Below are 13,373 nucleotides of genomic sequence, written 5' to 3'. Positions count from 1 at the left end.
GGTGGGGGACGTTTATTAAAGACTCGAGAGTATGTGGAACAAAGATAGTGTATCGTTCCAAGAAAAACAATAGAAATATAACAAAAGAACTTTTTTAAAGAATTTGTACTTGTTATATATATATATATATATATATATATATATATATATATATATATATATATATATATATATATATATATATATATATATATTTATATATATATATATATATATATAATTTTTAAATGTTTCTAAATGTAGGCACGAAAATAAATACCTTTTAAAAAATTATAAAAACAAGTGACCAAATTAAACTATCCCCATTCTAAACAAATTTATTTAATAATTACTTTCTGTAACTTCCCTTTAACCAAAAAAATATAGTAATTAAATGTTTTTTTATAATAATTTATAACTTCCTGTAAAATATTTTTTTCTATAAATTGAATTTTTTTTGAGATTTAGTAACTCTTCCTGATGATCCAGCAATGGTGAAACTTCAAGTTGAAGAAAAAAGTTAGATAATTGTTTTTTACTAATTTATGTATACATATATATATGTATATATATATATATATATATATATATATATATATATATATATATATATATATATATATATATATATATATATATATATATATATATATATATATATATATATATATATATATATATATATAATTGGATGGCAAATAAAATATAATTAAATATCTCTTTACAATCTCCAAAATTCCAATTCGTTGCCATCATACAACCTTTTAACATCTTTATCATTCCTTATTCGTACATTTGGAAGCTTTATTAAAACTATATTTTGATTTAAATTAATGTTAAATTCATCCGGAATCAATTTTGTCAATTTTTCCATACTCATTTCGAGTAATTCGGTTTCGATAAAAAAATTCGTCTCCTTTTTCTTTTATTTTCAACAATGCTGTACTTTTTCTTTTTATCAGTTGAATTATTTTCCTGTGTACTTTCAAGTAATGTTGAAAAAAAACTTTTTATCCATCTCACCTTGTGCTTTTATAAAACTTTTCATGTTTGCATCAAGTCTTTCAAATAAAAGTTCAGACGAATTTTTTTTTGTTTTGTTTTTTTTTTTTAATAAAAAAAAAAACTGTTGGAAGTTGATGTGGAGCATTCAGGTGAATTCTTAGCTACATAATTGACTGGGTTATCATCGGCAGAACTTATTTCATTTTTAAAATCAATTTGATCAGGTTTAAGTAGCTCAAAAGAAGCATTATCTAGAGTTGTTGAAAAACATCCAGAAGAGCTTGTTAGTTGTGATGGAAAAGTAGTTGGTCTTTCTCTTAAAACTCCATCAATTTCATTAAAACAACAAGGTATTTTATGTGCTGATGCTTCAGTAGCATTTCTTTTATTGCCCATATAATGTCTATATGCACAGAGCTAAGTGTGTATTCTTGTTTTACAAGAATCTCCATCTCAATCTAAGTATGCAGCTGCATTGACATTTATAGCCACATTATCCCATATTTTCTTCTTTCTCGTACACGACTTTAACTGTACCTGAATGTTTTATTCTGACCATTTCTGTATAAGTATATATAAACATTAAATGTTTACATTTTTTCAATTTAAATGTATATATACAGTGGTTTTCATAAATTATGACGCACTAATTTTTTTTTACATACATGTAAAAAAATACTTAAAATAAAAATAAAATAAAAGTGCTACCGCTATGTTTGGTATATAATTTAATAGAGGAAGTGAAACTCTATTATAGAATACCTTAATTTTTTTTTTTATAAGATGTTTATTACTCATTCTATACCAATTAACACAAAAAAGTTAATTGATAACTTAATTTTATTTTATTCATAAATTTAGACGCACAATCAAAAAAGTTAAGTTAGTTTTGCACTAAAAAGACGCGAAAAATGGGCAAAAGACGTATCACTCAAGGAGAAAGATGACAAATTATTGCTCACATCAAAGAAGGAACCAAAAGTAATAGAGAAATCGCCAGGTTAATTGGAGTTTCTGAGAAATGCGTTTGGACAACGAAGCAAAACTTTCTTCACACTGGTGGTACCAGCGAGAAAACGAGGCCAGGTAGACCCTTGTCAACCACCAGAAAGGACGATAGTGCCCTTTTTAGAGCTGTCTGAGCTAATCCAAGAATTAGTTACAAAGAATTGACCACAGAATTCAATACAACACGAAATACATCTATTTCTAAAATTTCAAAATATACCTTATCTAATCAAACAAACATATCAATGTTGCATATGCAGTTGTGTGTCATTAATGGAACGGTTTATTTAATAGAATAGTGAGAAGCTAAAGTTTCCAACTGCTTTAGCTTATTACTATTGTTGTTTAAAAAAGAATTTTTTATTGTAAAGTTATATTATCATTCCTGTAATTGTTTCAGTTGGTTATTTTATTTTCATCATTGTTATTTGTATCATTAATATTATTAGCTGGTATTTACTTAAACTATTCGTTAATGACTTACATTGTTAGATTTTTTAGTCAAAATTTGGTTGACAAAAGTCAACCAGTTTGGTCTTTTAAAAATACTTTAATCTTAGAAAAAATATAATAAAAGAACTTTGATTTTATTTTTTCTTTGTAGTTTTTTTTTAATTATTTAAATGCATTAAAAATATTTTTTTCTCCCTTATATTAAAAATCTCCCTTTTGAAGATATCCATTGGGAAAAGTAAAAAGTAACATTTTAATAAATAAAATAGACAAATCAAAAATAAATGTTTGAATTTTATATTTTTGCTTTATACAAATTTTAAACTGGAATTAGTGTTTAAATTTGTTTCATTTGTAAGACACTAAAGTTTTGTGTTTTAGACTATTATGTGTTTTCCAGGTTTAGAATGAAATGTAATCAATTAAATATGACAAAGAAGGGTTGAGATTCTCAACCCTTCTTTGTCATATTAAACTCTATTGCGACTCGCAAAATAGTAGGAGAGTTAGCACCGGAGTAAGTTATCCTTGCCGGACGCATAGGACAAATTAGGACGTTCTATTCCGGAGTAATAACCGACTGGACAACTTACTCCGCGACAGTTCCTTATATTTTCACTTTTTGCTGTTTCACGACCGCGACTATATGGAATGACCCAACATTTTTTTTTCAAAATAAAAACCCATCAGAAATTTTTGTAACGGGTGTTGCAGATTTTTGGTTACCTTAAATTAATATTAAATCATCAATTACAAAAAATTAAAAGCTTTAATTAAACTAGCGATTTTGAATCAATTTAAAGACGTTGTCTAAAGGCGGATTTCCACGAGACGAAAATATTCGCGCGAAGCGAATTTTTTCATCTATAAGCATGCGCAGATAAAACATTTCTGTTAATTTTGACAGAAATGTTTTATCTGCGCATGCTTATCGACGAAAAAATTCGTTTCGCGCGAATATTCGTCTTGTGGAAATCTGCCTTAATGTGGAGCTTATTTTTAAATAATTGATTCCTATTCTTTCATAATACGAACGAACTTTTTTTTTTTAATTAAATACAGATAATTCAGATTAAAGCTACATTTAACAATTAATATTTAAATAATTTTAATGAATTTTTTAAGGGCACCCTCTACTTTGTAAAAAATGAGACCCCCCCCACTCAAAAATATCTATATAAATAAGCTTTTTTTATGATATAACAGCTAAGTTGTTCTGATAGGGTTAAAATAAAAAATGTGGTCGGAATTTGGTAAATACACACCCTAAGTAAAACAAAAAAAATGATCCCTTAAGCAATATATTTCAGTAAATTATTACTGCGAAGACCGTGTTACTTGCCAGACACGGATAAGATTATCAGTATACCCTGCAAACAATGTTTGGCCATCAGCTGACCAAGCTAATGAAATACAATCAGCAGCTCTAGATTTAGTACTAATACCAATTACGCCGGGTTTCAACTCATCAACAACAGATTTCATTTCCAAATCCTAAAACAATCATATTATTTTTGTTAGAATAAACAAATCAAAATATACAGACAAAAATTTCAAAAGTAAATGAGAAAAAAATAACACACATACAAAACACTAAACTAAAAAGCAAAAAACTTACCCAAATTTTAATCATAGGACCAGTTGCAGCACACAACCAGTACCTGTTGGGACTAAAGCATAAGGCGTTGATCACATTTCCACCATCAAGAGTATACAAGTGTTTTCCTTCATTTAAGTCCCACAACATAGCATTGCCATCTTTGCCACCTGAAGCACACAGAGAACCATCAGGTGAAACAGTCACAGCATTCAAATAACCAGTATGACCAAAATGATTGGTCTTGAGCTTGCAATTTGTCAAATTCCAAACCTTGAAAAATTTTATAAAATGATTACAAGACTATTTAAAAAAGGCGCTGTTTTATTTTGAGATTTATAAACTCTCAAAACTAGTTATGAATAAGATTTACATTACATGTCAGGGCCTGACAAATTTTTAACATTGAATAATAATTATTGGTAAATGTTTACATTCTTCTTTGTGACTGTGAACATTTTTTGGCTGGAATTTTATTGTGTAATGTGGTAAGAAAATTACTTATGAAACAAAAGATAAACTTTTTTTTAAAGTTTTTTCTCATGTATATTCTATTCTACTTGTGGTACATACGGAGTAGGAATGAAATCAGATGTATATAAAAAAAAAGAAAAACTCTTTAAACTAAAAATAATCCATTATGCTCCAGCTTGCTCTTATAAAGAGTATATGAGTTTTTAAAACTGTTTAGAATAAAAATTTTTAAAAGCCTTTACTGCTCTAGCTATTTTAAGATATTATATTAACAAGTATAGTGCAGTAACCAATTAAATTATTATATCAAACAAGTATAGTGCAGTAACCAATTAAATTATTATATCAAACAAGTATAGTGCAGTAACCAATTAAATTATTATATCAAACAAGTATAGTGCAGTAACCAATTAAATTATTATATCAAACAAGTATAGTGCAGTAACCAATTAAATTATTATATCAAACAAGTATAGTGCAGTAACCAATTAAATTATTATATCAAACAAGTATAGTGCAGTAACCAATTAAATTATTATATCAAACAAGTATAGTGCAGTAACCAATTAAATTATTATATCAAACAAGTATAGTGCAGTAACCAATTAAATTATTATATCAAACAAGTATAGTGCAGTAACCAATTAAATTATTATATCAAACAAGTATAGTGCAGTAACCAATTAAATTATTATATCAAACAAGTATAGTGCAGTAACCAATTAAATTATTATATCAAACAAGTATAGTGCAGTAACCAATTAAATTATTATATCAAACAAGTATAGTGCAGTAACCAATTAAATTATTATATCAAACAAGTATAGTGCAGTAACCAATTAAATTATTATATCAAACAAGTATAGTGCAGTAACCAATTAAATTATTATATCAAACAAGTATAGTGCAGTAACCAATTAAATTATTATATCAAACAAGTATAGTGCAGTAACCAATTAAATTATTATATCAAACAAGTATAGTGCAGTAACCAATTAAATTATTATATCAAACAAGTATAGTGCAGTAACCAATTAAATTATTATATCAAACAAGTATAGTGCAGTAACCAATTAAATTATTATATCAAACAATACTTCACCGATTTATTTGATAAAACTTTTTAACAAAGTTTATCTTAAAGGATATTTTTTGTTTTATTCTCAAAATAGATTTTGAACATAAAACAATAAGCTCTAGATTATCGATCGATATTGTGAAAGTGAACTTGGGAAGGATAAGCTCATATTTTGTGGTATTGCTAATAATGTCAACAGTGACTTTACGAAATCAAAACACCAACTGCAACAAGAACATAAAAATTATAATTTTTTAAGTCATTGTTAAAGTGTCACAGAATGTATAGTTTAGTGTGATTTTTTTAGTATATAAATGGTTATAATTATAAAGTAAAAATTTCATTTGTTGCAACATCACAACAAAAAATCAAAGATGTTATATAATTTATGTTATGCAAAACTTTATACAAAATTAAAATACGCAAAAAGAGCTTATATCAGGTTATATCAACTTATTATGAACATAAATTGCACATTTTAACATCTTGTGCAATATGTCCACTTTCTCTGCTATATTTCTAACTTGCTTGTTTTTGACTTGCACTCTATTATCTTTCCTTCTTAAAATCACTTACTATTGGTCTGCAAAGTGGGTTATAATGCTATTTAGTGAGCTGACTCATTTTTACTTTGGAGAAGGATAAACCACAAAAGCAAAGCTTAAAATAATATTTAAATAGTTATCCAGGGTTCGCAATGAGTTACTTATTTTTTATTATTTCAAGATAACTGAAGAGCTGTTATTACTTTACAATAATTATAAATCTAATATTTAACTTTACCTTATCACAGATATAAAAGATTTAATTTAGATGAGATATCAGGGACGAAGCCAAAAGCAAAATTTTTTTTTAACCAAAAGATATTGACTGATATGAAAGATATGAACTGATAGATATTTTTAATATACCCATGAAAATAACATGTTATAATGGTATCACTATTTCAAGCCTTTTGTATTTTTTTAAAAAAGTTTTGCTTACCTGTGCAGGTATCAAGCATTGATATATATAAATGTATATATACACACACACACTAATTATAAAAGCCTATTTTTTAATTTATGAATATGTATGTTTAAATATATTATAAAGTTAGTAATTCAGATTTAAAAAATTTAAGTTTCCAACAAAAAGCTTAAACTTTATTTTTCACATCTGAATTAGAACTTTAAAATGTGAGTAGGGATTTAATTTGAATTTACACATGTGAATTACAAATATTTTGAGTTCAGACATTGCAGTTGGTGTTTTGATATTGTAAAGTCAGTAATACTATTATAAGTACAAATTTGACACCACACAACATCAATAATGAAGAAAATTAAATGGCTGCACTCTTTTATTTGATATCAATATATATAAATATACAAATATATATATATATATATATATATATATATATATATAGACATATATATATATATATATATATATATATATATATAGATATATATATAGACATATATATATATATACATATATATATACATATATATATATATACACATACATATAAGTGAATTTATAAACAAAATAGCTTTATGGAGTCCAGAAAATGTTTCTTAAACAGATGTTCATTAAAAACAAAAAATATTCCAGACAATACCAGTCAGGAATTGTGATTTCTGCAAGATTTACTTAAATAATACCATAGAAGAAATTATAGTACAAACCCAACACCACAATTTAATTATAACTGCAATTCCATATGTAATCCAACACAACTTACACCAAAATATGTACCATAAAAACAAAAAATGATGAGTGGAACACAATACCACATGATCTTAGATTTAGATAATTCAACTTTGCAGGTCATTTATGTAACTCTCAGTAATTATAATATTACTAATTTGTTTATATATAAAATAAGGAAATTGTGCAAAACTGTGAAACAATATCAATGTAACTAAAAATTTTGACCTAAGTAATAAATGATCTCGGTACCAGTATTGTTGAAATGGTATAATTACCAGTATCAGTTGCCTGGTATTGAGACAATACCATGAAGTGTTGTTAATACCAGACAACGACCAAAATTTGATTTCAATTATATAGCACTTAAATATTGACATATTACAGTCCTGCAGGCAGATTAATGGGCTAAATTGAATTTAATTGTCCTAATATTTACCTAGTCTTTGATTTTTTATGAGAGCGCAGTGCAAAACTTAATTTTAATTAAGTATTAAATTTAAATTTATTAAATTGTCTTTTTGAACAATATACTAGTTAAACAACCTACAGGGTTTGGTATTTTTACTCAATTGTTTGTGTAGACAAAATAATAAATAAATATTTTTAAAAAATCATTATAATGTTATGATGACATAAAAACTAAAGTTTTTAAAGTAGTTAATCTTTTAAAAAAATTTTTTAAAAAAATCAAAGAGCACACATTATGTGAATCAGAGATTGCACACATTATGTGAATCAGAGATTGGCAAAGGAGAGAGCACTCGCATTAACTAAAAAGTATTTGCATCAACTAAGATTCTTGTTTTAAAGGTTTACTTACTATAAAGATTTTGTATTCAAAACAAACACATTTACAATAAAATTTTTGAGATTCTTATTAACTTAAAATTTTAATACACTGAACTTATTAGTATAACTCTTTATAAGCTTCACTTTTTCTACCATAATCAACCAAATAATAACACTAAATAGAACTTATTGCTTACCTTGACCATTTTATCCCAGCCACATGACACAATGATTGGATTTTGTGTGTTTGGGGAAAATCTTACACATGAAACCCACTCTGAGTGACTTTCATCTTGAATTGTATACTTGCATTGTCCAAGAGTGTTCCATAACTTAATAGTATTATCGCGAGAGCCAGATACAATTTGACGATTATCAGCTGAAAACGCAACACTTAAAACATCCTTTGTGTGTCCAACAAATTGCTTAGTCGTAATTCCCCTAATAATATATTTAACATTGGTAAAGAAAAACATGGTTTTAATATACGAAGTATTTTATTTTAAAAATTTCCAGTTTATTTTTATGCACATAACTAAATTTAATAAAATTAGAGCAAGTTATGATAAAATAGTACTTTGAATAAAAAATTATATTAACAACTTCATATCACATCTTCAAATGTACAGAGTACAAAAAATGCTTCAGTAATTACATTTATTTGTAAATTATTTTGTAATTTCTTGCATAGTAGATATATTTTAATTGACATTATATTATAATAAAAGGGCTCAACATACTGATTAAGGTCCCAAAGACGCAATGTCTTGTCCCACGAACAGGAAAGTGCAAACTGGCCATCTGAAGAAAGGACTACATCAGAAACAAAATGGTTATGCCCAGTTAAACATTTTTTTGGGAACCCATAATTTGTTTGATCATCTCTTGTCAGCTGCCACTGAATAAGTGTTTTATCTAAATTAATACTGATCTTTAAAATCCTATTTGAAAATTTTGCGAATCTTTACTTCTATCATAATCATGATAATGCTTCGAAAGGGAATCTCGAAACAAATTTTATATAAAGTTAAAAATTAGATTAAACAAAAAGAGAATCAAGAGCACTACTATTCTTTAAAGTGAGGTAAAAAGATTTAACGAATCTCAAAAACTGACGTAATTTTCATTTATTTGTTAATGCAGTTTTAGAAGTAAAATACCTCGGGAGGCTGAAAGAATTAAGTCGGGATTTTGAGGTGTTGTTGCAATTTGCGTTACCCAGCCATTATGGCCTTTTAGTGTTCCACGTAAAGTCATTTGCTCCATTCTTGATTGCAGGGATCCTTTCGGATTTTATTTAGTAGTTTTAACAGCGATCGTCTCGCTCGCAAATATAAGAAAGGACCGTAAGGTCACATTTGCGAATAAATCAGCGCTTGCCTCGATAACTTTAAAATTATGTTATTTTATGCTAACAATAGTTTGGACGATTAAGTTGTGTTTTTTTACTTAGCAAAATGTTTTGTGTCAGTGATTTTTTACAAAACAGCCGTATTATATAGAGGACTTAAGAATTTGTTAATTGTTTTCATTATGTTTCTAAATAGTATTTTAGAAATAAGTCTTCATTAATAATTCATTTTCATGATAATAATTTTAACAATAATAATAATAACAAAAATAAAAATAATAGTAATACTAATGATAGCAATAATTATAATAATAATAATAAAAAGATTTGGGGTGGAGGAGAGAAAAATAGCTTTTATTCATGCTATGTGGCTCTTTAGCATATCCAAGTTGTATATATTTTAATTTTATTGCAACAAACGAAAAAAATTAATCTAAAAATAAAGAGTAAAAATATATATTTTTTTATTGGAATAACGGTTTGAAGTTGAATAGCATTATATTAAAAGGGCACAACCCCATTAAAAAGTTTAAATAATTAAAAAAAAAAATTCATTTTGTTTAAACTTTTCTTTTTTATTTTGTTTTCAAAAATACACTTAATTTTAGTCGAATTTATCGTAGAAACTGTTGGGGATGTTTATTTCTTCCAAATAGATACTAAAATTGGTCAGAATTTTAATATTTTAGATGTTTGATGTTTTAAGCCCCTAGCAGCGCACATAACAAGCATTTTTTTAAGCTGATTTTAGATTTTTATTTGTTTAAAAGACATTATGCTGAGAAATCACGAGGTTCTTCCAGTTGGCTTACTGATTTTGACATTCTTGCCGAAAATTGGTTTAAGTATATGTTTAATTTTTAGTTTTATAACATTTTGTTAAGATAATCTTGTCGCTGTTTAGCTCTATATATTTATTTAGTATACTTAACAAGTTTGAAAATAAATATGCAAATTGAAGTGGAAAAATCATCTTGTAAACTTTTATCTAAACAAAGAAAAAGTATGTTGTTCCATAGTAACTAGCACTCTTATTTGACTTGAAAGTTTTACTGAAAGCTCTGAAGTTACAATTAAAGATAAGCGCAAAACAGTTTCTGATAAAAAGTTAAATGGTTCAAAGGTTGAAGGAATTAAATAAAGTTACATCTAATGTTTAATCATAGTGCAGTATTTAATAGATAAAAAGGTTCAAGATAAATATAATGATTTTTTTATGAGGTATCAATATTTTACTAATTTTACTTGAGTTTGACAAGGATATTTCAAAAACGGTTTGACCAAAACCAATCATGTTTGGACAGTTTGTTGACTATGTATCAAATTGTGCAGTTAATCTCAATATTATATGAATGTATGTGTTAAAAATAAAATATAGCCACTTTTTAGTCACCAGGTGGGAGAGGGGGGGGGGAATTAGCATCGCGTTGAAATCATTTAAAGAAATGAAACACAGCCTTAAGGAATTAGTTAGTAATTAAGTTTTTTGAGGTTCGTTGCATGCCTCTTACATCAAGCTATTTATATGCAAAATTTTATTCTATGTCATCTCTTACATTTTGGAACATTTTTGCCACAAAATTAGCAACTTTTAAGTTTCCGCCTTCTAAAAATTGGCCCCCATAGCAACCCCAATTTTTTTATTTTATTTTATTTATTATTTTTTCTTATTTTTATTATACATTTACTGCATATGCAGTAAAAATTGTTTAACTATTAATATTGAAGATTTTTTTGTCTATGGGATTGTGTCCCTTAAAATGAAGTACGTAATTATTTACATAATATTGCCGGTGTAAATACAGCAAAAGTGCGTAAATAAAATTTGCAAGCAACAATGTCAACATTGTGTTTTATAAGTGTGAATTTTAGCAGCCATGACGCAGTATCTTGAGCTCTGGTTAAGAACCAAGAAGTTTAATGCCGGCTCGGGTCAAATAATGCTAGTGTTTGGCGATGTTTGACGATGTTGGTGAGAAAGGAGGCGTTTAAGTTTGGTTAAATGTTATTCCCACGGTGCTCTGTGATCTCAAAAAGACCGTTAAAAACTACAATCATTGTGAAAACTGTATTATTAGATCAGAAAAAAAAGAGAAAAATTCCAGATGAAATTTTCGATTTTAAATCAGAATGGACAAAAATGTATACTTTCATTCCAAGTACTACTGGTTTATCATCATGTTTAATCTATAAGGTTGTCAAATAATAAAACAAATCTTGAACGTCACTTTGTAACAAAACACTGTACCAAATATATTCATTTAACAACAACAGAATAGCACAAAAAGTAAAATTTCAACAAAATACGCACCGTTTATCTTTGAGATTCAATAAATGAATACAGTTTTCAAATAGTCTCAAGAAATAATGAAGCCTGAAAAACTTTCTATCTTTTATAAATAAAGTAAAAAAAGAAACAATTTTAAAAAATTAAAGATTTTTTGCAAAACAGTTCATGACAGAACAATAAAAATGATACAGAAAGTAGCATTTCGACAAGTTTCTGATTTAAAATTATCCCCCATTTTTTATTTGGCGTATAATGAGTCACGTAACATTAAAGAAATCACGCAAATGGATTAGTTTGACGAATTGTTTCCAACCAGGAAGAAGAACTGATAGCTTTGATTCCGCTCAAAGAACAAACCCTTGGAGAAAATGTTAACTCTTCGATATTCAAATTTTTGATAAAAAAAAAATTAAATTGATCCGAATAAAGTAATACCTAATGCTACAGATGGTGCAAAGCATATAGCTGTTAAAGTTATAGACTTTGTGTTGTGTTACTGACCTTTTTAAAAAAGGCAGTAACACAACAAGTTTATTAATGATTGATGAAATAATAAAATCGATGAAGTAATAAACTTGATGAAAGATATCTTGATCTATTGTTGCATAACTAAGTACGTTTGCTATCTATGGGGCTGTTATAAACCGTTTCGGCAAATATATCGAACATAAAACATTTTTGTCGTGAAAAACTTTCAAATACCCGGAGTTTACTTAGACTCTATTTTGCTACGGAAATGACAGCCATCTTAACAATATCAATAAGAAATTGCAATTGCAAGGACTAAGCAAAACTGCATATATATTGCAAGAGCTGCAATTTTGTTTTAGAAAATGTAAATTCTTGTGAAAGTTAGTTATCGGTGTTTATTTAAGGTATTAGTAAAAAAACTTTAATTAAACTCTTTTTTTATTTTTAATTTCTCTTAAAGAAGTTTTATTAAAACTTTGTACTTTTAATAAAACTAGAAATTTTATTGTAAAAATATTTTTGAAAATTATTGAAAGAATCAAAGATTTCTTTGCCAATCGTTTTACAGAGTTCAGAAAAAAACAAGTAAAATTAAAAACAAATATTTAAAACCCAATGCTTTTATATGTTATTAAAACACAAATTTTGCAATCAATTTTTTCTTACTATTTTGTGTTATTAACATTCGGCTGTATGTGCGTGGGTTTCGCTGTAAGAGGCGGGTCTCAAACCGCAGACATTTTTTTTTTGTTCTTTTTATTACATTTTAAATAAGCATTTTGTTACAATATTAAAAATACAAATATATAATAATAAAAATATATATATAATCAAGGCCGTCCCGAAGGGCGAGTGTAGGGGGTGCCCCCCCCCCCCAAAGCTGTCATTTAGGCATTTGAGTTGGCACATTGAGCAAGTTTTGAACTATAGTTGGCAAATTGCAAATTTTGTACCGCTAAGAAATGTTCGTGTTAAAGATATTTACAAGATAAAAAATAAGTTAACGAAGTTAGAAACTTAAAATATACCGTTATAAATACAAGATGCGTTATAACTATTATATGTGTAGATTACAGTTGTTAATGATACATATCAATTTTTATAAATTCATGTTAAAATAGAGGGTAAGAAGGGAGATCACGAAAAATTATCAGAAGTATATTGTTAAATCTTCAAT

The 13,373-nt window shown here is 26.9% G+C and overlaps 1 protein-coding gene across 1 annotated transcript; it reads right to left on the bottom strand.

Moving 5' to 3' along the window:
- Positions 1-3,749: 3,749 nt before the first annotated feature.
- Positions 3,750-9,405, bottom strand: LOC100197367 (guanine nucleotide-binding protein subunit beta-like protein-like). Its single transcript, NM_001287799.1, is given in 5 exon segments — positions 3,750-3,939; positions 4,064-4,315; positions 8,282-8,525; positions 8,825-8,999; positions 9,245-9,405. Coding segments are annotated over 5 exon segments (954 nt in total). The 5' UTR covers positions 9,351-9,405; the 3' UTR covers positions 3,750-3,762.
- Positions 9,406-13,373: the final 3,968 nt, after the last annotated feature.

This window comes from Hydra vulgaris, chromosome 12 (genome assembly GCF_038396675.1).
Source record: "Hydra vulgaris chromosome 12, alternate assembly HydraT2T_AEP".
NCBI lineage: Eukaryota > Metazoa > Cnidaria > Hydrozoa > Anthoathecata > Hydridae > Hydra > Hydra vulgaris.
This window is presented reverse-complemented; position numbering and strand designations above follow the sequence as displayed.